Source organism: Dipodomys merriami, unplaced genomic scaffold (assembly GCF_024711535.1).
Source record: "Dipodomys merriami isolate MVZ:Mamm:240054 unplaced genomic scaffold, mDipMer1.0.p SCAF_102, whole genome shotgun sequence".
NCBI classification, from domain to species: domain Eukaryota; kingdom Metazoa; phylum Chordata; class Mammalia; order Rodentia; family Heteromyidae; genus Dipodomys; species Dipodomys merriami.
Window position 1 is genome coordinate 2,068,990 of NW_027202294.1, and position 24,717 is coordinate 2,093,706.

The window sequence follows — 24,717 nt, forward strand, 5'->3', positions numbered from 1 at the left end:
CTCTCTCTACTGCCTTTTCTGGCTGGAATTTTTAGGAATTTGCTCAATTCCTTCTGATGTTTGGGAATAGGTTCCCTTCCTTAAGCTCCCCCACACTCTCAGACCTGACTAACCTTTGATTTTCTTGCTTAGAAACCACATAATCTTGCCTTCTATGAGTCCAGGTTCTTCCAATAAAGGAGAAAAGCCCAAAAGCTGAGCCTTTCCCCAGTTCTTAACATAGTAACAGCTTCATATTGGATTCACACTTCTTTTTCCTTCTATCTCCAAAATGCCTGCAGTTATTCACCTAGTCTGAGCTTCAACTATTTGAGCACTATGGCTAAATAGGAACCAGGATGCTCTCTCTAGGAACCATTGCAGCTCAGCTAGATCAAATTTATGCTAAAAACTGATCTCGGAGAGCTGGGCGCTGGTGGCTCATGCCTGTAATCCTAGCTACTCAGGAGGCTGAGATTAGGAGGATAGTGTTGAGGTCAGCCCAGGCAAAAGTTTTAGAGATCCCATCTCAGCCAGTAAAAAGCTGAGTATGGTAGCACACACTGTTGTCCCAGCTACATAATCAAATAGGAGGATAGTGGTCCAGACCAGTCTGGACATAAATACAAGATCCTATTTGAAAAATAAAAAAAAGCCAGGTGCCAGTGGCTCATGCCTGTAATCCTAGCTACTCAGGAGGCTGAGGATCGCAGTTCAAAGCCAGCCCAGGCAGGAAAGTCCATGAGACTCTTATCTCCAATTAACTACCAGAAAACCGGAAACAGCACTGTTGTTCAAGTGGTAGAGTGCTTGCCTTGAGCTGAAGAGCGCAGGGACAGTGCCCAAGCCCAGAGTTCAAGCCCCATGACCAACAACAAAAAAAAAAAAAAAAAGAAAAAGAAAGAAAAAAGGAGTAGCAGCATGGCTGAAATGGTAGCTCAGCAAGTGCTTAAAAACAAAAACAAAAATAAAAAAAAGGGGCTGGGAAGGTGGCTCAGTGGTAGAGTGCTTGCTTTGCATGCATGAGGCCCTGGGTTTGATTCCTCAGCACCACATAAGCAGAAAAAGCCAGAAGTGATGCTGTGGCTCAAGTGGTAGAGTGCTAGCCTTGAGCTGAAAAGCTGAGGGACAGCGCCCAGGCCCAGAGCTCAGGTCCCATGACCGACAAAAAAACAAAACAAAACAAAACAAAAAACAGTACTGCCAGGTGCTGGTGGCGCATACCTTAATCCTAGCTACACAGGAGGCTGAGATCTGAGGATCACAGTTCAAAACTGGCCCGGGAAGGAAGTCTATGAGACTCTTATTTCTAGCTAACCACCAGAACACTGGAAGTAGCACTGTGGTTCAAAGTAGAATACTAGCCTTAAGTAAAAGAGCTCAGAGACAGTGCCCAGGCCCTGAGTTCAAGCCCCACGACCAACCAAAAAAAAAAAAAAGGGACTAACAACTGGATCTACTTTTATGAAATAGTCTTTCTCTTGAAAAGGTTTTCGCATTTTAGTCTAGCTTCCACTGAGAACCAGAGCCAGTCATTTACATTGCTTCCATACTACCATCAGTCTTTCTTGTTTCTTTTGCTATCTGCTGCAAAGTTAGCTCTGACTTGGTCATTTCAATGAGTGTTCTTGGCCTCCTGGCTGCAGTGGGGGCTTAGAAAGCTGGCAGCTCTCACAAATACTTTAGCTTTTAAAAAATGATATTTTTTGCCTAAGGCACAAGCAAGCGGTGGATGTTTATGGAACCCTACACCCCTTTATCTGTATAATTCTATACGTCAAAGGACAACAGAAACTTTACAAAAAAAGAGAGCAGGTTCTAGGTTAATAATCATGGCAATGTGCTGGGTAACCACTGATGCAAATACAAAGGAAACTGTGACAATGCATTCAAAGAGGACATAGGTCTATGGACTATCTACACTAATGGATGGACGGACACACACACACACACACACACACACACACACACACACACACAATTTCTGTCTCCAATGATGGGACGGACACACACACACACACACACACACACACACACACACACACACACACACACACAATTTCTGTCTCCAATGACCTAGATGTTACAATTACACTTCCAGTATGCATATTGTTGGACTAGATAGCTTAGATGTCCCCTACCTCTTTCTCTCCCTCCTCTTCTCCTTTTTTTATTTTTATTTTTGTGCCAGTCCTGGGGCTTGAACTCAGAGCCTGGGTACTGTCCCTGAGCTTCTTTTGCTCAAGGCTAGCACTCTACCACTTGAGCCACAACACCACTTTCAGTTTTTTTCTGTTTATATGATACTGAGGAATCAACCCAGAGCTTTATGCATGCTAGGCAAGCACTTTACCAGTAAGCCACATTCCCAGCCTTCTTCTTCTTCATAAAGTAGAGATATGGGGACTAGGATAATCTTTAGTTTGGACTCCTCCTCTAAGCTTCTTTACATCTTGACTTTGAAAAGATACAGGGTATCTTTGCAGATCCCAGAGTGTTCCCAATGTCTTGGCTATCCTGGTACCTGCTTCCTTTCTATCAATCTAGAGCTCTAAACCTTGGAATGAATCCTTTAGTGGTAATCAAGAAAAACAAGACTCACTAAACTACTGTTCCTCACCAAACTAGCACACATATCCAGATTTACTTGAAGATTGTACTTAAGCTCTCTGTCCTAGCTCTAAGATAGGGAAAGGGTAAAAAAGGGAAGTCTTGCTTAGAAGTCCAGGTCTTAAGTCTCACCATACAATGACAGCACGACCCAGGCTCTCTAGGTTATATAATATTCAAAGCTTCCTTCTGCCTCTAGGCAATCAGAGGTCCCAGGAGAATTCCCAACACTGCAAAGTCATAAACACATGCAACTTTTCTGAAGCCAAGCTGTGTTACTAGGGAGAGGTAAGTTGTGCTCTACACAATGGAAATGGGACCCAGGTGTTACAATAATAAAAAATAAGTATTTAAAGAAATAAAAAAGGGAAAAGGAGAAGGGGAGGGAGAGGGAGAGAGACCTTGAGGTTCTTAAAGAGTAGTACCCTCTCTAACTGGTTCAGGGCTTTGGTCTGCTCCCCACTACTTAGCTCCAGTTTGTTGAGGAGACATGGAGAAATCTGTGAAAGACAGGCAAATGCACGATTTAAACAGAGTGAAATAAACACACACACTAACAGGGAAGGAATGGGGATGGATAGCAGGAACAGGGGAAGGTCAGGTGCATGCACCAAATAGCCAAGGTCATCTCTGTGAGTAGAACCTCTTAGGGGTACAAGCAGAATCCTCACTAGTGGCCTGTGAAGTCCAGGACTTCTGTTCAAGACAGAAAGAGGCCATCCTTCTAACCACCCTTCTCCTACTCCCTTTGATCTGGATCCCAGCTTAATTTCTCTCTTTAACAGAGACTAGTACAAGAGTGAGCCCACTTTTACCCAGCATTATGTTTTATAACACAGCTTCTCTAGGACTCCTACCTGATGGTAAGGCTGAGCCTTGAGGAGATGGCCATGCCAACTTTTTTTTTTTTTGTAGGTCGTGGGGTCTGAACTCTGGGCCTGGGCGCTGTTCCTCAGCTCTTCAGCTCAAGGCTAGCGCTTGACCACTTGAGCCACCTTCCCAACATACATTTTTAACCCAGCCTGGGGGCCTGTTTCCATGAAGGACTGGATCATCAGCTTATGCAGAGGGCCAACAAATACAGCCCAAAAAGGCAACACTGGGGAAGGAGAGGTATCTGGGAGAAAACGAATTTCTCACTAAAAGAGTGAGAACTATTTCTAGATTCCAAGCAGACCTGTCCAGACAAAAGCATGTCTTTGCTAGTAAGCAGGGGTATCCCATAGCACTGAAGTTCAGTGATTAAGGTTTAGACAGGGACAGCAATTAATTTCTCAGATCCTACCTTTTTCATGTTGGTCCCCACATAGCTCTTAGGTTCTTCTTTAAACTGAGGTAACCTGTAAGATAGAGAATCCCATTGACTGTCATTCAGGATGACAAATGGCCTCCTTTATGCAAGCCATAGCCAAAGGCACCATGGGCCAGAGACATCCCTGTCTCTTAGGCATCAGGCTAATTTAACCCTTTTCAGAGTCATCAAAGAGCCAGAGGAAAAAATGGGGTAGACGATGGAAGGAGTGACATTGATCAAGATGCATTATTTGTATAACCTGACATGGAATTGCAATCTCTTTGTACAACTACATCATAATAATAAGTGAGTTACAGGAGCTGGTGTGGTAGCTTAGGTGGGTACCTGCTTAACAAGTATGAAGTCCTAAGTTTAAAACCTAGTACCTCAAATTTTTTTTTCTACAATATTAAGCTGGAGGCATGGCTCAGTGGTAGAGCACCAGCCTAGTAAGTGAGAGATTCTGAGAATCCAAGTTCCAGTAGTTTTTTTTTTTTTTTTTTAATCTTCAAGCTGGGAGCAGGTAGCTTATGCCTGGAATCCTAATTACTCAGGAGGCTAAGATCTGAGGATCACAGTTCAAAGCCAGCCCAGGCAGGAAAGGTCATGAGACTCTTAACTCCAATTAATCACCAGAAAGCCAGAACTGAAAAATAAAGGAGGAGGTAACAGTGCTCGATAGGAAATGTACTCATTACTTTACTCATGGAACTGTAACCCCTCTGTACAGTATTTTTACAATTAAAAAAATATATATATATAAAAGAAAACTAGAATTGGCACTGTGGCTCAAAGTAGTAGAGTACTAGCCTTGAGCAAAAAAGCTCAGGACAATCCTGAGTTCAAGCCCCAAGACCAACAACAAAAAATCTGGGCATGGGTGGTTTGCACTTGTAATACTACTCAGGAGGCTGATTTCTGGAAGATCAAGGTTTGAGACAAGTCTGGGCAGGAGTTTGGTAGACTCCATCTCTAAAAGAAACCAGCAAAAAGCAGGGCTAGAGGCATTGCTCAATGGTTACAAGTGCTAGTCAAGCAAGTACCAGGCCCTGTCAAACCACAAAGCTACATTTAAAAAAAGGAGTCACAGATGTTAGATATTTGACATGGACTAAGATGACAATCACCAGGGCAAAGTAATTAAGCAAGTATGTAGTATGGAGGTTCATTTCATTCTTAGCTAAGTCCTACTAAAAGCCAAGAGATGGGTTCAGGGCAAAAAGGGTAATCTATCAGAACCCCAGAAGACCAAGCATAGAGTGAAAAGCAAAAAACAGGTTGAGTTCAGAAGCCAATAAATTTGAATCCAAGAAGAAAGTCTTTGCATTAAGGTCCAAGAACAATCTAGTTGGTAGATAAAGATTATCATCTATAGATCTAAAAGCAAAAGAAATCTTAGGGGAAGTTTTGAAGCCACTGCTTCAGTTCTTCTCAAAGCAAGTTATTGAAAGGAACTTTGGGAAATAGGTTTTTATGTTTAGTATGAAAAGGCCTCTCAAGCTCTAGGCTTAAAGACCTTACTTAGGGAAATCAACCACCTTGCTTTGCCTGAGACTGGGGAGGGAGGGAGGAGGGGGTATTGCCAGGACATAGAACTTGGACTGCTAAAATTAGGGCAGTCCCAGGTAAACCAAGTTAAGAGATCAGTTCTCATGATTGTTGTTCACCCTAGTCTTGGCCTTCTCTCACACAAATTAAGACTGAGATCTGGGAGCTCAGTAACTATTCCAGGCTCCCTTAAGTCTGGCTTCCTCTTTGGGCTCCCTTTCTCAGCTGCTACCTGCACAGAGACAGACACAAGTTTAGGAAGCAGAACAAGATCTGTCTACATAGATTAAATAACCTTCTACCTCCCCCTGAGGCCATGCCAGCTCCCTTCTTCTCCCTTGCTCAGTAACCCTGAGCCCAGAGAACTACCCCCATCCATAATCCCAGTGGCCTCTGATGTGGCTGTGGGGTTGGCCAGGTCCCCAAAGTGGCTGTGTGGAGGCAGGCAGACTCAAGAGGCCTGGGCAGCCGGGCTGAAGCAAACAGCAGCAGGTTTACCTTGTGAAGAGCAGCTGCACCATGTCTACGAGAGTGTGCTCTGCGGATTTTCTCAATAACTCTGCACAGGCAAAAACAAATAACACAGGTGTCATTACTTGCTGTGCTATTATCAGGAGACTTCTCAGAGCAGACTCCCCTCCAAACCTTGTTTACCAAGGATTATGCCAAACTTATTAAAACCAACTCCAGCTCAGCTGGCAGTCGTAACTTCACTGGGCCACTAGGTGGCACTACCGAGTTAGGAAAAAAAGGGGGGGGAACTTGATGAGTTTTAGGCTGGTGTCAATCTCAGAAACCCCATGGGAAGGAGATTTGGTGTTGGGGTAAGTCAGTCTGGGATCCATCCCCATTCTTGCTCTGGCATAATGGGTTGAGATCTCTATTTTAGCTTCACAACAAATAGATCCCCAAGGCCCCACAAGGTAGAAAAGTCCATCTCTGGGGTACTTGAGACAGTATCCTATATACATACACAGACATTTGCCTTGGAATAGTAAAGGAGTCAGTATTCAAGCACTTACCACTGAGCCTCATTTCAAAGCAGATCCGAAAGCAAGACTGCATAATCTCACATACAGATTCATTAGTCAGGTGGGAACCTACTGGAGTTAGCAATAGAGTCCGGAGAACCTTCCAGAAAGAAAGAGAAGACGTCATGATCAACAAGGTAGTTAGGTAAGGTTTACCTGAAGGAAAAAAAGCTACCTCTTGTTCCTCCAGTCCCCTAATGAAGTACTCAGGGGTAAGTTTTATATTATTATTATTAGTAATTTTAATTTCTTTTGTCGGTCATGGGATTTGAACTCAGGGCCTGGGCACCATCCCAAGTTCTTTCACTCATGGCTAGCACTCTACCACTTCCAGTTTTCTGGTGGTTAATTGAAGAAAAGAGTCTAGGGCTGGCTTCAAACTACAATCCTCAGATCTCAGCCTCTGAGTAGCTAGAATTACAGGTGCAAGCCACTAGTGCCTGGCCAGTTTTGCTGTTTTCATTATTATTTTTTACTATGGCTTAAAAAAAATGTTAGTACCAGAGCTTGAACTCAGGCTTTTCTCAGTTTTTTTTTTTTTTTTTTTTTTTTTTTGCCAGTCCTAGGGCTTAAACTGTCCCTGAGCTTCTTTTGCTTAAGGCTAACACTCTACCACTTGAGCCACAGCGCCACTTCCAGCCTTTTCTGTTTATGTGGTACTGAAGAATTGAACACAAGGCTTCATGCATGCCAGACAAGCACTCCACCACTAAGCCACATTCCCAGTTCTTGCTCAATTTTTTTCTTTCATAGTTGGTACTCTATCACTTGAGCCATGTCTCTGGTCTAGTTTGTTTTGCTAGTTAATTGGAGAGAGTCTTAGGGACTATTCCAACAAGGATAGCTTTGAATTGTGATACTCAGATCTTAGCCCCCTGAGTAGCTAGGATTATAAGAATGATCCACCAGCACCCATCTTTAAAAAAAAAACAAAACATACTATTTCTTAAAGTTATAGTGCTGGGGCTTAAACCCAGGGGTATGCACATGCTATGCAAATGATCTACCACTGAATGCCATTCCAGCTCAGGGGTAAAGTTTTTTTGTTTTGTAAAAATACAATTTTATTGTTGTTATTGAAGTGTTGTATAGAGGGGTTACTATTTCATAAGTTAGGTAACAAATACAATTGTTTTTGGACAATGTCACCCCTTTGTTTTCCCCTAGTTTCTCCCCCTGACCACAAGTTGCATAGTTCATTTTCCAGAGTATACTGAATACTATGACTGCATTTTGTGACCCCTCCCCCTCCTGCCCCAAAAAAGAACAAAAAAACCCAATACTACCCCCTCCCCCACACTCATGTTTCCATTTCCTGGAATTCATTTTGATAAATAGTATTTAAAATGTTACAAGTTAGGGTTCCTCTCTGAAGAGTATCCTCTGTTAAGTCTGTTGATGTGTGAATGCCTAGATTCCTGTATGTCATCAGGTCCACTTAGTTTTTTTTTTTTTTTTTTTTTTGGGGGGGGGTCCAATCGTGGGGCCAGGACTCTGGGCCTGGGCGCTGTCCCTCAGCTCTTCAGCTCAAGGGTAGTGCTCTACCTCTTGAGCCACAGCTCCACTTCTGGCTTTTTTTCTTTTTGCTTATGTGGTGCTGAGGAGTCGAACCCAGGGTCTCATGCATGCAAGGCAAGCACTCTACCACTGAGCCACCTTCCCAGCCCCAGTTGTGCTTTTTTGTTCTTTGCTTTTTTGGTTGTGGGACTTGAACTCGGGGCCTGGACATTGTCCCTAAGGCTCTTCAACTCAAGGCTAGCGTTCTACCACTTGAGCCACAGTGCCACTTCCAGTTTTCTGATGGTTAACTAGAGATAAGAGTCTCAAAGACTTTCCCACCTTGGGCTGGCTTTGAACGGTGATCCCTAGATCTCAGCCTCATGAGTAGATAGGATTACAGGCATGAGCCACTGGTGCCCAGCTTTTAGTTGTATTTTAAATCTAGTTTCCATATATGAGAGAAAGGATACACTGTTTATCTCTGAGTTTGGCTTACCTTAATATGATTTGCAGAACTAACAGGGGGTAGTTTTAGTTGAAAACTGTTTCTTCACTCTATGGAACCCTGACATATTCAGAACTTATTTCAGCTCTAGCTCACAAGCCTAACAGATGGATGGCACAGATACAGTCCAGCCAGGCAAGTGTATTACAGGCTTCTGGTATTTGATATCAATTCATTTAAAGCTCTTAATTATTTTCCTTAGAAAAAGCTTTTGCTTTGGTTACCTGAGCTGCTTGTTTGGAAACAAAGTTGGTCCCTAAGCTCCAGTGGAGTCAAAACACAATTTCATGCTGCTGGCAGACTCAAGTAAGTAGAGCCAGGGGCACCAGCCCTTGGCCATTAGCCTAATTGCTCTTCTCCCACTTACCTGAAGGATTTTCATCAGAACAACCTCATCACTAGCAGGATCTGTGCCCACAAAACGGGCATGGGTGACAGCATCTGCCATGTTCTCCATGCCCTCAGCTGTGCCCTCATGAGTGGGATCTGCTCCAGTAAAAAAGGACAAATTAAATGATGTGGTAGGACAGAGAAAAGGAAGGCAGAGAAACCCGTTTGGCTTTCTCTCCTCTAGTCCCCAAATCCATGATCCCTGAGCTACCTAAGATTTTGGCTCATAAATGGCTCCTCTGAACAAATCCACTGGATAAAACAGTGCTTCTCAAATTTGAGCATATATTGAAATTACCTGGAATACATTGCTGTGCCCATCTCCAGAATTTTTGGTTTTGTACATCTACATGGGGCTTGGGAATTTATAGCTCTAGTTCCCATGTGAAATTAATGCTGCTAGTCAGGGGGGCCTTACTTTGGGAACTTTGGTATTAAACTGCTCATTTCATAGAGGAAGGACCTGGAAATAAATTTTTGCTTCAAAGCAAGTGTCAAGTAGGGTCAGAGCTGTGAAGGCCAGAGTTATAGCCTTTTTCTTTTCCTTTCTTCTTTTTTTGTGCTGGTTCTGGGGCTTGAGCTCAGGGCCTGGGTGCTGTCCTTGAGCTTTTTTGGTCAAGGCTAGTGCTCTACCACTTGAGGCATTGCTTTTTGGTGGTTACTTGGAGATTAGAGTCTCAAGGACTTTCCTGTCCTGGCTGGCTTCAAACCTCAATCCTCAAATTTCAGCCTCCTGATAGATAGGATTATAGGCATAATCCACTAGCACTCAACTATCTTTCCTTTTTCTTTTTCTTCTTCTTTTTTTTTTTTTTTTACTGGGGATTGAACTCAGGACATTACACTTGCTTAGGCAAGTGCTTTGCTACTGAGCTACATCCCAGCCCTACCTTTTGTCTTTCTCTTTTTTATTTTGTTGGTTGTAGGGCTTGAACTCAGGGTCTAGGCACTGTCCCTGAACCTCATTGTGCTTAAGGCTAGTGCTCTACCACTTGAGTCACAGCACCACTTCTGGTTTTTGAGTGGCTAATTGGAGATAAGAGTCTCACCAAGATTTTTCTGCCCTAGCTTTGAGTCACGATCCACAGATCTCAGCCTCCTGAGTAGCTAGGATTACAGGAGTGAGTGATCTGCACCCAGGTGAGTACATTTCTTTCTTTCTTTCTTCTTTTTGTTGGTCGTGGGGCTTGAACTCTGGGCTTGGGCACTGTCCCTGTGCTCTTCAGCTCAAGGTGAGCACTCTACCGCTTGAGCCACAGCGCCACTTCTGGTTTTCTAGTGGTTTATTGGAGATAAGTGTCTCACACTTTCCTGCCTGGGCTGGCTTTGAACCATGATCCTCAGATCTCAGCCTCCTGAGTAGCTAGGATTCCAGGCGCCCAGCAGCTGAGTACATTTCTTTTTGGACAATGTCACCCTTTCCCTTGTTCTCTCCCAGTTTTTACTTCCAGCTTTTTGTGGTTAATTGAGATGAGAGTCTCTTGGACTTTGCTGCCAGGACTGGCTTGGAAGTGATCCACAGATCTCAGCATCCTGAATAGCTAGGATTACTGGCACCTGGCTGTGGTTTCATTCTCATTTAAAATAATATGACAATGGACCAGCCTTTAAGAGAAAAAAGGAGACAACTAAACTGGACCGGAGTCTAGCTAGTTGGGGTATGGGAAAGAGGATCAGATTAAGAATATGGGAGGAGAGCTGGGCATTGGGGGCTCAGACCTGTAATCCTAGCTATTTAGGTTGACATCTAAGGATTTTGGGTTCAAAGCCAGCCCAGGCAGTAAAGTCCATGAGACTTTTATCTCCAATTAACCACCAAAAAGCTGGCAGTAGAGCAGTAGCTCAAGTGGTAGAGCATTAGCCTTGAGCAAAAAAGCTCAGGAACAGCACCCAGGGCCCAGGACCTATACACCTGCATGCACATGCATGCACACATGCACACACGTGAAAGCACACACAGATGGGAGGCACTAGAATTAAGACTACTAGCGCTACACTGGAAGTAAACATAAATGCTGCCAAGTGGGTAGTTCTGCTTTCACTTATGTTAAAGGAGCAGGTCAAGAAGTTGACTCCAATAAGGCCTCTGTTCTAAAGGACTCTTTCCACACTGCTTAGTTCTGTAGGGAAGAAGGGCAGGCACACGATCAAGCTCTGGAAGTGATAAGGTGCTCCTGAGGTAGAATGATATAATGCAGGGGCATTACTAATTTGAAATTCAGGGATTGCCAGGAAACTTGAATGTTTCTTTTGGAAAAATTAGCCAGAAGACTTGAGGTCATATAAAAGATCAGTCAAGTTTTGTGATTTGTATCATAACCCAGCTCCTCCTTTTATCACCTTACCTCATCACAGAAAATCCTATATTCTTTGGCACTTGCTTAAAATCTCCCTCCTGTTCCCACCTCACAGTCCTTAGTCAGTCCTCCAGGACCCACCCAAGAAAGCCAGGCCCTTCTCAACACAGCGGGGCAGGCCCTGCTTCCATCTCACAAAGCTCCTAGAGGTCCATTTCTTCCCCTCTTTCAGTAATCTCTTGTTAAAGCAATTTAAGCTCTTTTAATCTCTTTGTGTTTTTACTCCTTAAGCTTGAACAAGTAGTAAAGTTCATTTTCTAAAAAGGCAAATAATAGTGACAGGTCTTTACAACCTCGGGAAGGGCCTGTCAGCAAGCTGGGCAATCTGTGGCACAAATCCTGGTCTGGCAGCTGTGTGGGGCTGGACCAAAGGCCAGTTTACTTGTAGTAGGACCTAAAATTAACCCAGAAGCCTTGGGTCACAGAATTGAGAGGTCAGAAGCAGTTTCTTCTAAGTAGAAAGCCTAAACAGAGGCTTGTTTGGCTTGAGTTCACTTAGTAGATCTTGTCTTCCTAAGGCCCCCTCCTCAGAATGTCCTCTTCCGGCCGCTCAGGAGGCAGCTCCAGGGATATTTGCCAAACTCATCTCCTTTGCTTTCTGGCTTTTTCACATACTCCTTCCTGTCCTTTTCTTATGCCTACTGAAATCACCACCTTCAGCATTCTCATTTCCCACCACAGGAAACTCCAATGACCAGCTGGCCTGAGGACTCTAATAACTAGCCTCTGCCAAGCCCAGGAAGGGAAGAAATGAATACCAAGAGATCAGAGGGAAAGAAGCAGAAGGGCAGCTGCTGGAGGCTGTGAAGAGCCATGACCTGCAGGTGGTGCTCAGGGCAAGGCTGGAAGTGGCTGGGCCTGATTTCATTTAGGAAAACTATGAAGCTGGGACTAGAGTGTGCCTAGAGAGGTTATACATTATTCAGAACCTGGCTGGCACCCAATACTCCTGCTTAGGATCCTGAGCAATGCTTTAGCTAAACGAACCCAACTTGCCCTGACTTGAAGGTCATTTGCTTTTCTGGCTAGCTACAGCCTAAGCCTCATCTTTCCTGTTTCCTACGTCCATTATGCCTAGACAAGGATTGGTATTGGGGAAAAGGAATTTAAGATTCTTAGTGGCAAGATCAACTAAAAAAAGAAAAACAATAACAAAAAAAGGCAATGTAAACAAATTCAGAGGGTTGGGGATGTTGCTTATCATGCACAGGGCCCTGAGTTCAGTCTCTAGCACTGCAGGAAAACAGAGATCAACCATAAATTGGGTGACATATTTTGATCAAGATTGAGAGCAAACTGTGTGTGTGTGTGTGTGTGTGTGTGTGTGTGTGTGTGTGTGTGTGTGTGTGTGTGTGTGTGTGTGTGTGTGTGTGTGTGTGTGTGTATGTGCGCGCGCACCAATATTGAGCTTGAACTCAAGACTTGGGTGCTATCCTTTTTTGCTCAAGGCTGGTACTCTATCACTTGAGCTACAGGTCTCCTTCTGGCTTATTTGCTTGTTAATTTGAGATAAGAGTTTCATGGGCTCGTTTCAAACCTCAATCCTCAGATCTCAGTCTCTTGAGTAGCTAGGATTAAAGATATGAGCCACTGACACCTGGCAAGAGAGCAAAGATTTTTAAATACTATGACAGACAAGAAGTTGTTGTCCTTACTTTAGCAAGAGCTTTTATAAACTGATAAGAAAAGAGGAAAAGGAAAAGAGAATTAAAAAATGTTTGACCTCAAGAAAATAAAAACAGCAAATATCAGTTTTTACTTTCTAAAATGGTGCATGCGTGCACGCACACACACAAACACTAAAAAAAACCCATAATATTTAGTGCTGATGACCGAGTGGGAAAAATGGAAAACATTCAAACATTTCTGGAAAGAGATAAAATGCTGCAATCCTTTGGGAAAGCAAATTGGTATTCCATAAATTCCAATTTAGAAATACTTCATATAGAATCAGACACTGATGGCTCATGACTATAGTCTTAGCTATTTGGGAAGCTGAAATCTGGAGGATCATGGCCAGTTTGGGCAGAAATTTTGTTGTTGTTGTTGATTGTGGCTTGAACTCTGGGTTTGGGCTTGAACTCTTCAGCTCAACTCTACTGCTTGGGCCACAGTGGCACTTCCAGTTTTCTAGTGGTTTATTGGAGATAAGAGTCTCACAGACTTTCCTGCCCAGGCTGGCTTTGAACCATGATCCTCAGATCTCAGCCTCCTGAGTAGCTAGGATTACAGGTGTTAGTCACTAGTGCCCAGCTTGGGCAGAAAATGTTGAGACCTTCTCTTCAACCCACAGCAGGGCATAGCAGTATGCACCTGTTGTCCCAACTACATAGGAGGCTGAGGTTAGAGAACTGCAGCTCCAGGCCAGTTTGGGCAGAAAACTGCAAGACAAAGTAGACAATTACAGCTCAGGAATGTACTTGGGTAGAAGCAAGACTACTACAAAAGTAATCAGCAGGGGCTGGGAAGGTGGCTTCCCTTGCATGCATGAGGCCCTCCGCACCACATAAGCAGAAAAAGCCAGAAATGGCGCTGTGGCTCAAATGATAGAGTGCTAGCCTTGAGCTGAAGAGCTGAGGGAAGTACCCAGGGCCAGAGTTCAGGCCCCAAGACCAACAACAACAACAACAAAAAGTAATCAGCAAAAAATGCCTAGAGGCAGGGCTCAAGTAGTAAAGTGCTAGTCTAGCAAGCCCTGAATTCAAACCCCAGTACTGAAAAAAAAGTGTGTGTGTGTGTTTGTGTGTGTGTGTATACATACATATACATATATATATATATGAAAAGATTAGTGAATAAGGGCCTGTGAATAAGGATGTTTATTTCAGTCTTACATATAATAGCTTCAAAAGGAAATAAATAATAACTAAGAGAATGACCAACTGAATTGTGCTATATCTCTGCCATGATATGGAATTATACAATTAATAAGAAGAAAACAATCATACTGAACTAAGTGGTGGGGGAAGGAAGGGGAGTTAGGGAAATGGATGAAGGAAATGGTAAACACTGTTAACATAATTAATACCATTAACTTCTATAAAAATGATTTTAAAATTTCATATTACTACAATAAAAATAAACCAGATGGATCATTACACTATATCTAAATTACTACTATTAAGTGAAAAAAAGAAAACATTAAGCACATAATCTTTTTTTCCTTTTTTGTCTTAATTAGCTTACATTATCCTTGTTTTCTTTATAAAAGGGGTAGTTCTTGCATTCATGATGCTGAGGCAAGAGGACCAAAAGTTAAAGGCAAAAGTTGGTTACCCAGTGAGTTGCAGAGCAGCCTAGGCTACATATCAAGGGGATTCAGTAGAACTTCATATTTATTTACATGCAGAAAAAAGTATAAAGGTTCAAACCAGACTAGTGGAATGGTTCACACCTCCAATCTCAGCTACTCAGGAGGCAGAGATTGGTGGGTCATGGTTAGAGGCCAGTCCAGGCAAAAGGTTAGGAAGATCCCATCCTAACAAGCAAGTACAAAGATCTGAGTTTAAACTCTAGCACTACCAAAATGAATGAATGAATGAATGAACAAATAAAAGATTCAAACTAGGTCACTATCACTATTTAGTTAAGTCCTAAAAAATGACAGGAGAGACAACTTTTCTTTCAGCCATCTCTTTATTGTTTATTCTAATAGGTATATTTGAAAAAACTTGAAACAATGTAACTTGAAAGCTAAAGTAAACCCAACTTCCAAAGGAACTTTATCTTCAACTTTCTCCAAAGCATAGGTAGAGAAACCAGAATTTTAGGGCAATCTCTCTCTTTCTTTCTCCCCTCCATGAACACAACCCCTGTCAATTAGCATGAAGAGTAGCAGAAACAATCCTATTTCTCTCCTATAAGGAGAGATGGTTGAGGAAAATTTCTCAGTCTGACAGCTAGTTGTGCAGCTGAAGGGAGGCAGGAAATAAAGCACTATAGTTACCCAACAAAGCCTAAGTTCTTACCTATGAGTGCATAGGACAGGAACTTGTTTACAGAAGTGAGTGCCAGGCCAGTGATAGGGCCAGTGGTATCTTCAGAGCGAATTACTTCCAGAAATGGACGAAGGAATACATTTGGCTCAATCTCTGAGAGTTCTACAAGAAAAAAAAGAAAAAACTTAAAACTTGCAGAGGGGGGAGGAAATTTTTGTTAGCAATTCAATGGATAAGGCATTAATATCAAGAATATAAAGAGAACTCAAAAAATTGAACAGCAAGAAAACAAGAAACCCAATAAACAAATGGGCAAAGTAAATCGTTCTCACAAGAAGAAATACAAACGCCTAACAGATACATGAAGAGATACTGATTATCCTTAAGCCATAAGAGATGAGCAAATCAAAACCACACTGAGATTCCATCTCATTCCAGTCAGAGTGGCAGCATCAAGTAAATAGCAAATATAGGAGAAGATGCGGGGAAAGAGACTCCTTCATACATTTGGTGGAAATGTTGTTGCAGCCTCTGTGGAAATCAGAATGGAGGTTTCTCAAAAGACTAAAAGTAGATTTTGCTATGATCCCACCATACCACTATTGGGTATAAATCAAAAGGATACATCTACTCTACCTAGGGTTTAATTTGTTTTCTAGACTCTCATCTGTCAGAGCCAATCTCTCACATAGGCTACCTAAATAAGCCAGAAACATTTAGGGAGTTAACAAAATTGTCCCACCTTAGAAACAAAGGAAGTTGGGCTTCCCAAGCACCTTTATTTTCATGTAAATACAAGGATGATCTACTTAATTCCCACCAACTCTCTCACCCCCCCCACCCCTCCCTCTTTGGATAAACATTCCCTGGGCTCTATTGTTTCCCAGATTAATGCTTTAATTGGCAGGCTGGGTAGTATTTTCCACACTTGTCAGTATAGTGATCACAGCAGCTGTATAAAACCTGTCTCTTAGCTGGGTGCAAAGGCTCAGGCCTATAATCCTAGCTACTAAGGAGGCTGAGATCTGAAGGTCACGGTTCAAAGCCAGCCCAAAGTGGAAAAGTCCCTGAGACTCTTATCTCCAATAAACTAGTTAGACACAGTTGGAAGAGGCACTGAGGCTCAAGTGGTAGAGGGCTAGCCTTGAGTAAAAGAAGCTCAGAGACAGCTTCCAGGGCCAGAGTTCAAGCGCCAGGACCGGAAAAAAAAAAAAAAAATCTGCCTCTCACCTTTGCATTGTCTATTCAGAGATATATACAATTTGCAGAGAAATAGAATGTGTTGGTGAAAACAGATATTCTATCTCTCAATCTATTTATTTCTAAGTTTATTTTTCTCTCTCTTTTTCTCTCTCTCTGCTGGTACTAGGGTTTGAACTCAGGACCTTGCATTTGCTAGGTAGGCACTTTACCACTTGTGTACCCTTCCCACTCTCCTCCAGCCCTTGTGTGTGTATGTGTGTGGTGTGTGTGTGTGTGTGTGTGTGTGTGTGTGTGTGTATGTATTTAAAACATTAACACAGGCTGTGAATGTGGCTTAGTGGTAGAGTGCTTGCCTTGCATGCATGAAGCCCTGGGTTCAATTCCTCAGTACCACATAAAGAGAAAAGGCCAGAAATGGTGCTGTGGCTCAAGTGGTAGAGTGCTAGCCTTGAGCAAAGGAAGCTCAAGGACAGTACCCAGGCCCTGAGTTCAAGCCCCAGGACTGGTGCGCATGCATATACACACACAAAACATTAACACAAGTATCTTATGTACAGGTTGGTCTGTCATATAATGTTTGGTATATATGATACATATGTTCAGATGAAAAAAAATACTTAAGAATGGGGAAAGAAGGGGCTGGGAAGGTGGCTCAGTGGTAGAGTGCTCACCTTGCATGCATGAAGCCCTGGGGTTGATTCCTCAGTACTACATAAGCAGAAAAAGCCGGAAATGGGAGCTGTGGCTCCAAGTAGTAAAGTGATAACTTTGAGCCTTGATGAGGGACAGCGCCCAGGCCGAGTTCAGGCCCCACAACCACCAAAAAAAAAAAAAAAAAAAAAAAAAGTGGGGGAGAGAAGCTAGGTTTAGAATGGGAAGAGAAAAGCCAGGCACTGGTGTCTCCCATCTGTAATCCTAGCTACTCAGAAAGCTGAGATCAAAGCCAGCCAGCCAGGAAAGTTTGTAAGTTTGTGTGAGACTCTCTCCCTCTCTCTCTCTCTCTCTCTCTCTCTCTCTCTCTCTCTCTCTCTCTCTCTCTCTCTCTCTCTAATCTTGTTTTCTTTTTTGGTATTGGGGATTGAACCCAGGACATTACACTTGCTAGGCAAGTGCTTTCCACTGAGCTATATCACAGCCCACATAAGACTCTTATCTCTAGTTCACCACCAGAAATCTGGCCCTGTGGCTCAAAGTGGTAAAGTACTAGCTTTGAGCAGAAAAAGCTCAGGGACAGTACCCAGGCCCTGAGTTCAAGCACCATGACTGATCAAAAAAAGGAACGAGGAGAGAAACTGGGTGCTGGTGGCTCATACCTGTAATCCTAAGTGAGATCTTCAAACCCCATGGTTTAAAGCAGTAAGGACAGAAATTCCATGAGATTCTTACCTTCATTTAGCCACCAAAAAGGACAGAAGTAAAGCTATAACTCAAGTGATAGAATGCCAACCCTGAGTGGAAAAGCTCAAGGACAGTGCCCAGGCCCTGAGTTCAAGTGCCAGTACTGGCACCTGTGCACATGAGCATGCGCACCCATGTACACACGTACACACACACACACACACACACACACACACACACACACACACACACGGAGAGAAATAGATTTTCTGTTTGTTTGTTTTTTTGGGGGGGGGTGGTCCGGTCGTGGGACTTGGGCCTGGGTGCTGTCCCTCAGCTCTTCAGCTCAAGGCTAGAGCTCTACCACTTGAGCCACAGCACCACTTCTGCCTTTTTTCTTTTTGCTTATGTGGTGCTGAGGAATCAAACCCAGGGCCTCATGCATGCAAGGCAAGCACTCTACCACTGAGCCACCTTCCCAGTCCCAGATTTTCTGGGTTTTTATCTAGTTAAAACAACTTGTTTCATGTCTTCATGTGAAAGACTAGGGCAATTTTACACCAGGTCCATGTTTTCAGCCTTTTAAAAACAAAAACCATGGGGCTGGGAATGAGGCTTAGTGGTAGAGTGCTTGCCTGGCATGCATGAAGCCCGGGTTTGATTCCTCAGTACCACATAACAGAAAATACCAGAAGTGGTGCTGTGGCTTAAGTGGTAGGGTGCTAGCCTTAAGCAAAAGAAGCACAGGGACAGAGCCCAGGCCCTGAGTTCAAGCCCCAGGATGGGCAAAAACAAAACAAAACAGGGTCTCATCTCAGAGCAGGTTGCTGGTGGCTCACATCTGTAATCTTAGCTACTCAGAAGGTTGAAATCTGAGGATCATGGTTCACAGCCAGTTTAGGCAGGAAAGTCCGTGAGATTCTTAATCTCCAGTTAACCACCAAAAAGCTGTGGCTTAACTGGTAGAGCGCTAGCCTTGAACAGAAAGGCTCAGGGACAGTGACTAGGCCCTGACTTCAAGCCCCACGATGGGCACACACAGACAAAAAGAGTCTCATTAGATTGTACAGGTTGGTCTCAAACCTAGTTCTAGGATTACAGGAGTCCTGCCTTTTGTTTTTGTTGTTTCTTTGTTAATTTGGTAACACTCTTGTGTAACTACCACCACAAACAGGACATAGAACAATTTGTCCAGAAAACTCCCTACACCCTCTCATTACACTCATACCTCTCTGACACTGCTAACCCCTGGCAAGTACTAATCTATTCCCATCACCAGTTTTATTAAGACTCTTGTGAATGGAATCATACAGTTAGTAATCTTCTGAGGCTGGCTTCTTTCATTTAACAAGATGCTTCTGAGATTTGCTTGGACAGATATCAGTAGTTTGTTCCTTTTTACTGCTGAGTAGTATTCTATTGCACGCACGTGCCTATAGTTCTTTGTTATTTTAATCCATTCTCCAGTTTGGGGCAATTATGAATAGAACTGTTATAAACATTTGTATACTTTTTTTGTGTGTTAATAAGGTTTTCATTTCTCTAGGGTAAGTATACAGAAATGGGATTTCTGGCTTTACAGACAAGCTGTTTTCCAGAGTTCTTTGCATTCCAAGAATTCTAGTTTCTCCACATCTTCCCCAGTTTGGGGTTTTTTGTTTGTTATGGGTCAGTTGTGGGGCTTGAACTCGGCCTGGGCACTGTCCCTCAGCTCTTCAGCTCAAGGCTAGCACTCTACCACTTGAGCCACAGAGCCACTTCAGATTTTCTGAGTGGTTTGTTGAAGATAAGAGTCTCACCAGCTTTGCCTGGGCTGGCTTTAAACCATGATCCTCAGATCTCAGCCTCCTGAGCAGCTAAGATTATAGGCGTGAACGACCAGCACCTGGCTTTTCCAGTTTATATTTTCAGGTTTTAAATATATATATATTGATATTGATATATATTGGCTTATATCATTTATGGGGAGGAATTTCATTGTATATCTCCATAGGTTAACACTATTTTCTCAATCAATTTCACCACTTTTAACATACTCCCCAGTTCTCCTCCCTCTAAGAAACTGTCCCCAACAGGTTTCCTTGTTCCTTGTTCATAGTTGCAAATAGTCTATTCAGTCTTTTTTATCTTCTCACTGCTGTTCCCCTATGCACAGTTCTCTCCCCTCCATCCCCCTTTTGATCATCGTTTGTGGAGTTTATGCTGCTCTCATATGGCATCTTCACTATTTTTATAAAAGCCATTCATATAGGTAAAGAGTAGTATCTCTAACATTTATTTACTTATTTTAGCAGTACCAGCAATTGAACTTGGGGCTCACTTGCTTGGCTCACTTGCCCATAGTTGGCACTTTGCTCCTTGAGCCACACCTCAAGCCCAATTGTTTGCTGGTTATTTTTGTGTGTGTGTGTCTCGGTCGTGGGGCTTGAACTCTGGGCGTGGGCGCTGTCTCTCAGCTCTTCAGCTCAAGGCAAGCACTCTACCACTTGAGCTACAGCACCACTTCCAATTTTCTAGTGGTTTGTTGGAGATAGTAGTCTTATGGACTTTCCTGCCCAGGCTGGCTTTGAACCGCGATCCTCAAATCTCAGCCTCCTGAGTAGCTAGGATTACCGGCGTGAGCTACCGGTGCCCGGCTGTTTGCTGGTTACTTTGGAGATACAGTCTTACAGACTTTTCTAAAGACTGGCTTTGAACTGTGATCCTCAGATTTTAGCCTCCTGAATAGCTTCCATGTGTCACTCTGCTTCCATGTGGTTTAAGATTATATTTCCCTAATATTATTTATTTATAACTCATATATCCTTTTGGGTAATGTACCTGTTCAAGCCTTTAGTCTTTAGTTTTCTTATTGCTAAATGCTGAATTTAGAGACTTCTTAATCTATTCTGCATTGTCCTTTACTGGTGATAGAATTACTTAGATATTTCTCTGAGTCTGAAGCCTAAATCTTTTCATTGTTTTAACAGTATCTTTCATAGAGCAGACATTTCAGCTTTTGATTAAGTGGAATTTAACAGTATTTATTTTACAGATTGTGTTTGGAATAATGCCTAAATTCACAGGACTTAATTTCAGGACTTGACGATTTTTTTCTGTATGTACTTGTACTAGAACTTGAACTCAGGTCCTCAGACTCACTTGGCTTTCTTGCTGTTGTTTGGCCTCCAGGCCAACATTTTGCTGGCTAAATGGAGATAGAGTCTTGCAGATTTTTCTGCCCAGGCTGGCTTTGAACCTCAATCTTCCAGGTTGCAGCTTCTTGAGTAAGTATGAGTTGCCAGCAACTTGTGATTCACCCCCCCCACCCCCGCCTCTCCCCCCTCAGCGCCCTGTACCCAACTCAGGTAAGAGAGGGTCTCACCAGGTAGTCCAGGTTGTCCTGGAACTTGCATGTGGCTCAAGCTGGCCTCAAACAGTACAGATATGTACTACCACACTTGACTGCAATTGGCTTTTTCCCATATTTTCTTCTAAAGGTTTTCAATTTTACACTTATGTTTTTTATACTGTGACCCATTTCAATTTTTGTGTGTGAGGCCAAGGTTCATGTGTTTGTGTTTGTGTATAGATGTCAAATTGTTGTAATACCATTGTATTGAAGTTGAAACTTAAATACCAAATTCTCCTTGAGTTTTTTGTTTTTTAGACAAGGTGAGACCCGAGCTCAGCCTGGTCTGGAACTTGTAACCCTTTTGCTTCAACCTCTTCTGTGTGCTAGGATGTACCATTACATCTGGATTTTTTAGAATTTAGGAGTATAAGTTAGAGGAGGACTCTCCAGGTGTTGGTGACTCACACCTGTAATCCTAGCTACTTAAGAAGCTGAGATCTATGCCAGATGCAGGTGGCTCATGCCTGTAATCCTAGCTACTCAGGAGGTTGAGGTCTGGGGATGGCAGTTCAAAAAGCCAGTCCGGACAGGAAAGTCCATGAGACTCTTACCTCTAATTAAAACACCAGAAACCTGGAAGTGGCGCTGTGGCTCAAGTGGTAGAGTGCCAGCCTTGAGCTGAAGAGGTCAGGGACAGGGCCCAGGCCCAGAGCTTAAGACCCACAACCGACCAAAAAAAAAAAAAAAAAAAAGGAAATCTGAGGATCCAGACTTGAAGGTAACCCAGGCAGCAAAGTCCAAGAGGCTCTATCTCCAATTAGCCAGCCAAACAGCTGGACTTGAGGTATGACTCAAGTGCTAGAATGCCATGAAAACATGCTACGTAAGAGCAGAAAGCCCCAAGTTCAAGCCCCAGTACTAGAACAAAAACAACAAAAAAGCTGGAGGATTCATTCTTGGGTCTCTCTTCTGTAGAAATCTCCCATAGGACTCAGACCTTGTTACTACTTGTTTCTTTCTGGGGTTTTCTGAATTGTGTTTTAAGTGCCATGTAACAGAACACTCATTATTTGTAAGTTGATTGAGCATGAAGTGTTTTATTATACAATCACTCTCGATCACAAGAAGGCATGTGGCTACATAAAAACATTCACTCTGCCCTCTGCTCTGGAATGCAACTTTATGAGAATAATGCAGCTTTTGTATTAAGTATAGTTGAGACAGATAGGCAGATATTGTTGGGAGAACAGATGTTGGCTGGGCCCAGTTGTTTTCTAACTCTCCCAGATTTATGTGTTCAGATTCAGCTGTCTTCAAAGTTTCTCTGGGCACCTCTCAGGGTAAGTATTATGAGACTTTTCAGAGAATAGCTACTCTAGGAACTGTAGCTGTCTTATCCCCATCGGTTACAGTTTTTTTTTTTTTTTTTTTTTTTGGGTCCGGTTGTGGGGCCTGAACTCTGGGCCTGGGCCCTGTCACTCAGCTCTTCAGCTCAAGGCTAGCGCTCTACCACTTGAGCCACAGCGCAACTTCCGGCTTTTTTCTTTTTGCTTATATGGTGCTGAGGAATCGAACCCAGGGCCTCAGGCTTGCAAGGCAAGCGCTCTACCACTGAGCCACCTTCCCAGCCCCGGTTACAGTTTTGAGGCCTTTGTTTTTCTCATCAGTAAAATGGGAAATATCCCTATAAAGTTCTTGTAGCCATTAGGATGAGGTAGCCCAATCAGAATTAAGAGTGCTCAGTCTTGGTGTCACTAGGAATGGATTATGTGTTATTGTAATAACACTTTCTGCCTGGTGGAGAAAGGTGAATAAGTAGAGATGTGAATATTTAAAGGGCTGGGAGACGTTTCCCAGCAGTCCTGTAATTGATACTCTCTGGGGAATCCTCTGATCCTTTTTCAATAGCTTTGGCTACTGACCTATCACGGCTGATCTATCATCTATAGACTTTCCTAACATTAATTCTGAATTTTCTTCTTCATTTCCTTCTTTGTTTCTCTTCAAGGTTCCTAGAGAAGACCTGACAGGGTGGTATTTAATAATAAACCTGTAACTATCTTCTCTTCTTGTTGCCATTTACAATAACTTTTTTTTTTTTTTAAATGAGGCTGCAAAAGGAGTTTGTTGAAAAAGCTGCTCTAAGTATAATGAATGCATAAAGCTTGGGTGAATTATTCTGTTGTAAAGTAGAGCAGTGAAAGTTTGTAATTTCTCCTGGGCTTTCAAATTGCCTGCTTAGGTTTAGGTTTGTTCATGTATAGTGCATGCAGAAAAAAGCAAAACAGTGAAGAACTACAGCATCTCTAGTTTGCTTGTATGTTACAACCTAATTGCCTTCCTTCAATATGTGCCAATTTCCTCTAGAAGCAAGAGAACTAGTGTTTAGAGTTGATACCCATTGAACTGTGCTCTCGGTGAGACAGATGGATCAGTCTGTCTTCAGGCCTCTATGTATGTTTGAGGCCAGTCCCTATGGACATCATTTAGCTCTGCTGGCCTTGTTAAGGAGGCCTCACTCTCCCTCTTGGATTAGGAATGAACCTGGACAAACTTAATGCTTAACTGTGTGACAGTACTACAATCAGTAACTAACAGTGGTTAGCCACTGGTTAGGAGGAACAAAGGTATAGAACAAACTTTTTATTTGCTATTTTAGTCATACAATTAGGAAACCCATAGAGCCATAGTTTGACATAACAAGAATATAATGCATAGGCTGGGCGCTGGTGGCTCATGCCTGAAATCCTATCTACTCAGGAGGCTGAGATTTGAGGATTGGGGTTTGAAGCCAGCTCAGGCAGGAAAGTCCGTGAGACTCCATTTAACCACCAGAAAACCAGAAGTGGCACTGTGGTTCAAAGTGGTAGAGTGCTATTCTTTTTTTTTTTTTTTTGGTCCAGTCGTGGGGCCTGAACTCTGGGCCTGGGCACTGTCCCTCAGCTCTTCAGCTCAAGGCTAGCACTGTACCACTTGAGCCACAGTGCCACTTCGGCTTTTTTTTGTTTTGCTTATGTGGTGCTGAGGAATCGAACCCAGGGCCTCATGCATGCAAGGCACGTGCTCTACCACTGAGCCATCTTCCTAGCTCTAGAATGCTATTCTTGAGCAAAAAAGCTCAGGCCCTCAGTTCAAGACCCACAACCAACCAAAAAAAAAAAAAAAAAAAAAAAAAAAAGAATATAATGCAGTGTTTAAGAGTATCAAGCTTTGGAGTTAACAAGATGTGCGCTCAAATTCTATTTCACCTACTGTGTGGTCTTAGGTAAGTCACTTAACCTCTCATAGCCTTGGTTTCCTTATTTATAAACATAGAGACAGTGATACTGTTTCTCAGAGTTATTTGGAGAATAGAATAACCCAGGCAGGCTAGCATTGGTCGCTCACACCTGTAATCTTAGCTACAGAGGAGGCTGAGACCTAGAGGATTATGGTTCAAAGCTAGCCCAGACAGAAAAGTCCATGAGATTCCTTCTCCAATTAATTAACAAAAGCCAGGCTAAAAGCATGGCTCAAGTGGTAGAACACTAGCTGTGAGCATATAAGCTGAGTGAGAGCATGAAGTGTGGAACCAGCAACAAACAGAACCCAGAAAATAATTATAATAATAATTAAATTTTTTTCTTTGGCATGAGATCTCACTATGTTGAGCACACTAGCCTTAAATTCTAGAATCCTCCAGCCTCAGCC

The 24,717-nt window shown here is 42.9% G+C and overlaps 1 protein-coding gene across 15 annotated transcripts in view; it reads right to left on the reverse strand.

The window, feature by feature from the left end:
- Gbf1 (golgi brefeldin A resistant guanine nucleotide exchange factor 1) overlaps positions 1-24,717 on the reverse strand; it is a 141,512-nt gene that overhangs the window by 25,287 nt on the left and 91,508 nt on the right. For 7 of the 15 annotated variants that reach the window (XM_069994753.1, XM_069994730.1, XM_069994714.1 and 4 more), the window contains exons 4-9: positions 15,183-15,314; positions 8,835-8,953; positions 6,454-6,562; positions 5,930-5,990; positions 3,875-3,929; positions 2,991-3,089 (exon numbers count right to left, since the gene is read on the reverse strand). In XM_069994753.1, the coding sequence (XP_069850854.1) occupies positions 2,991-3,089; positions 3,875-3,929; positions 5,930-5,990; positions 6,454-6,562; positions 8,835-8,953; positions 15,183-15,314 (575 nt within the window). The remainder of the gene's footprint in view (positions 1-2,990; positions 3,090-3,874; positions 3,930-5,929; positions 5,991-6,453; positions 6,563-8,834; positions 8,954-15,182; positions 15,315-24,717) is intronic. The other 8 variants (XM_069994807.1, XM_069994796.1, XM_069994781.1 and 5 more) reach the window with 2 other exon arrangements.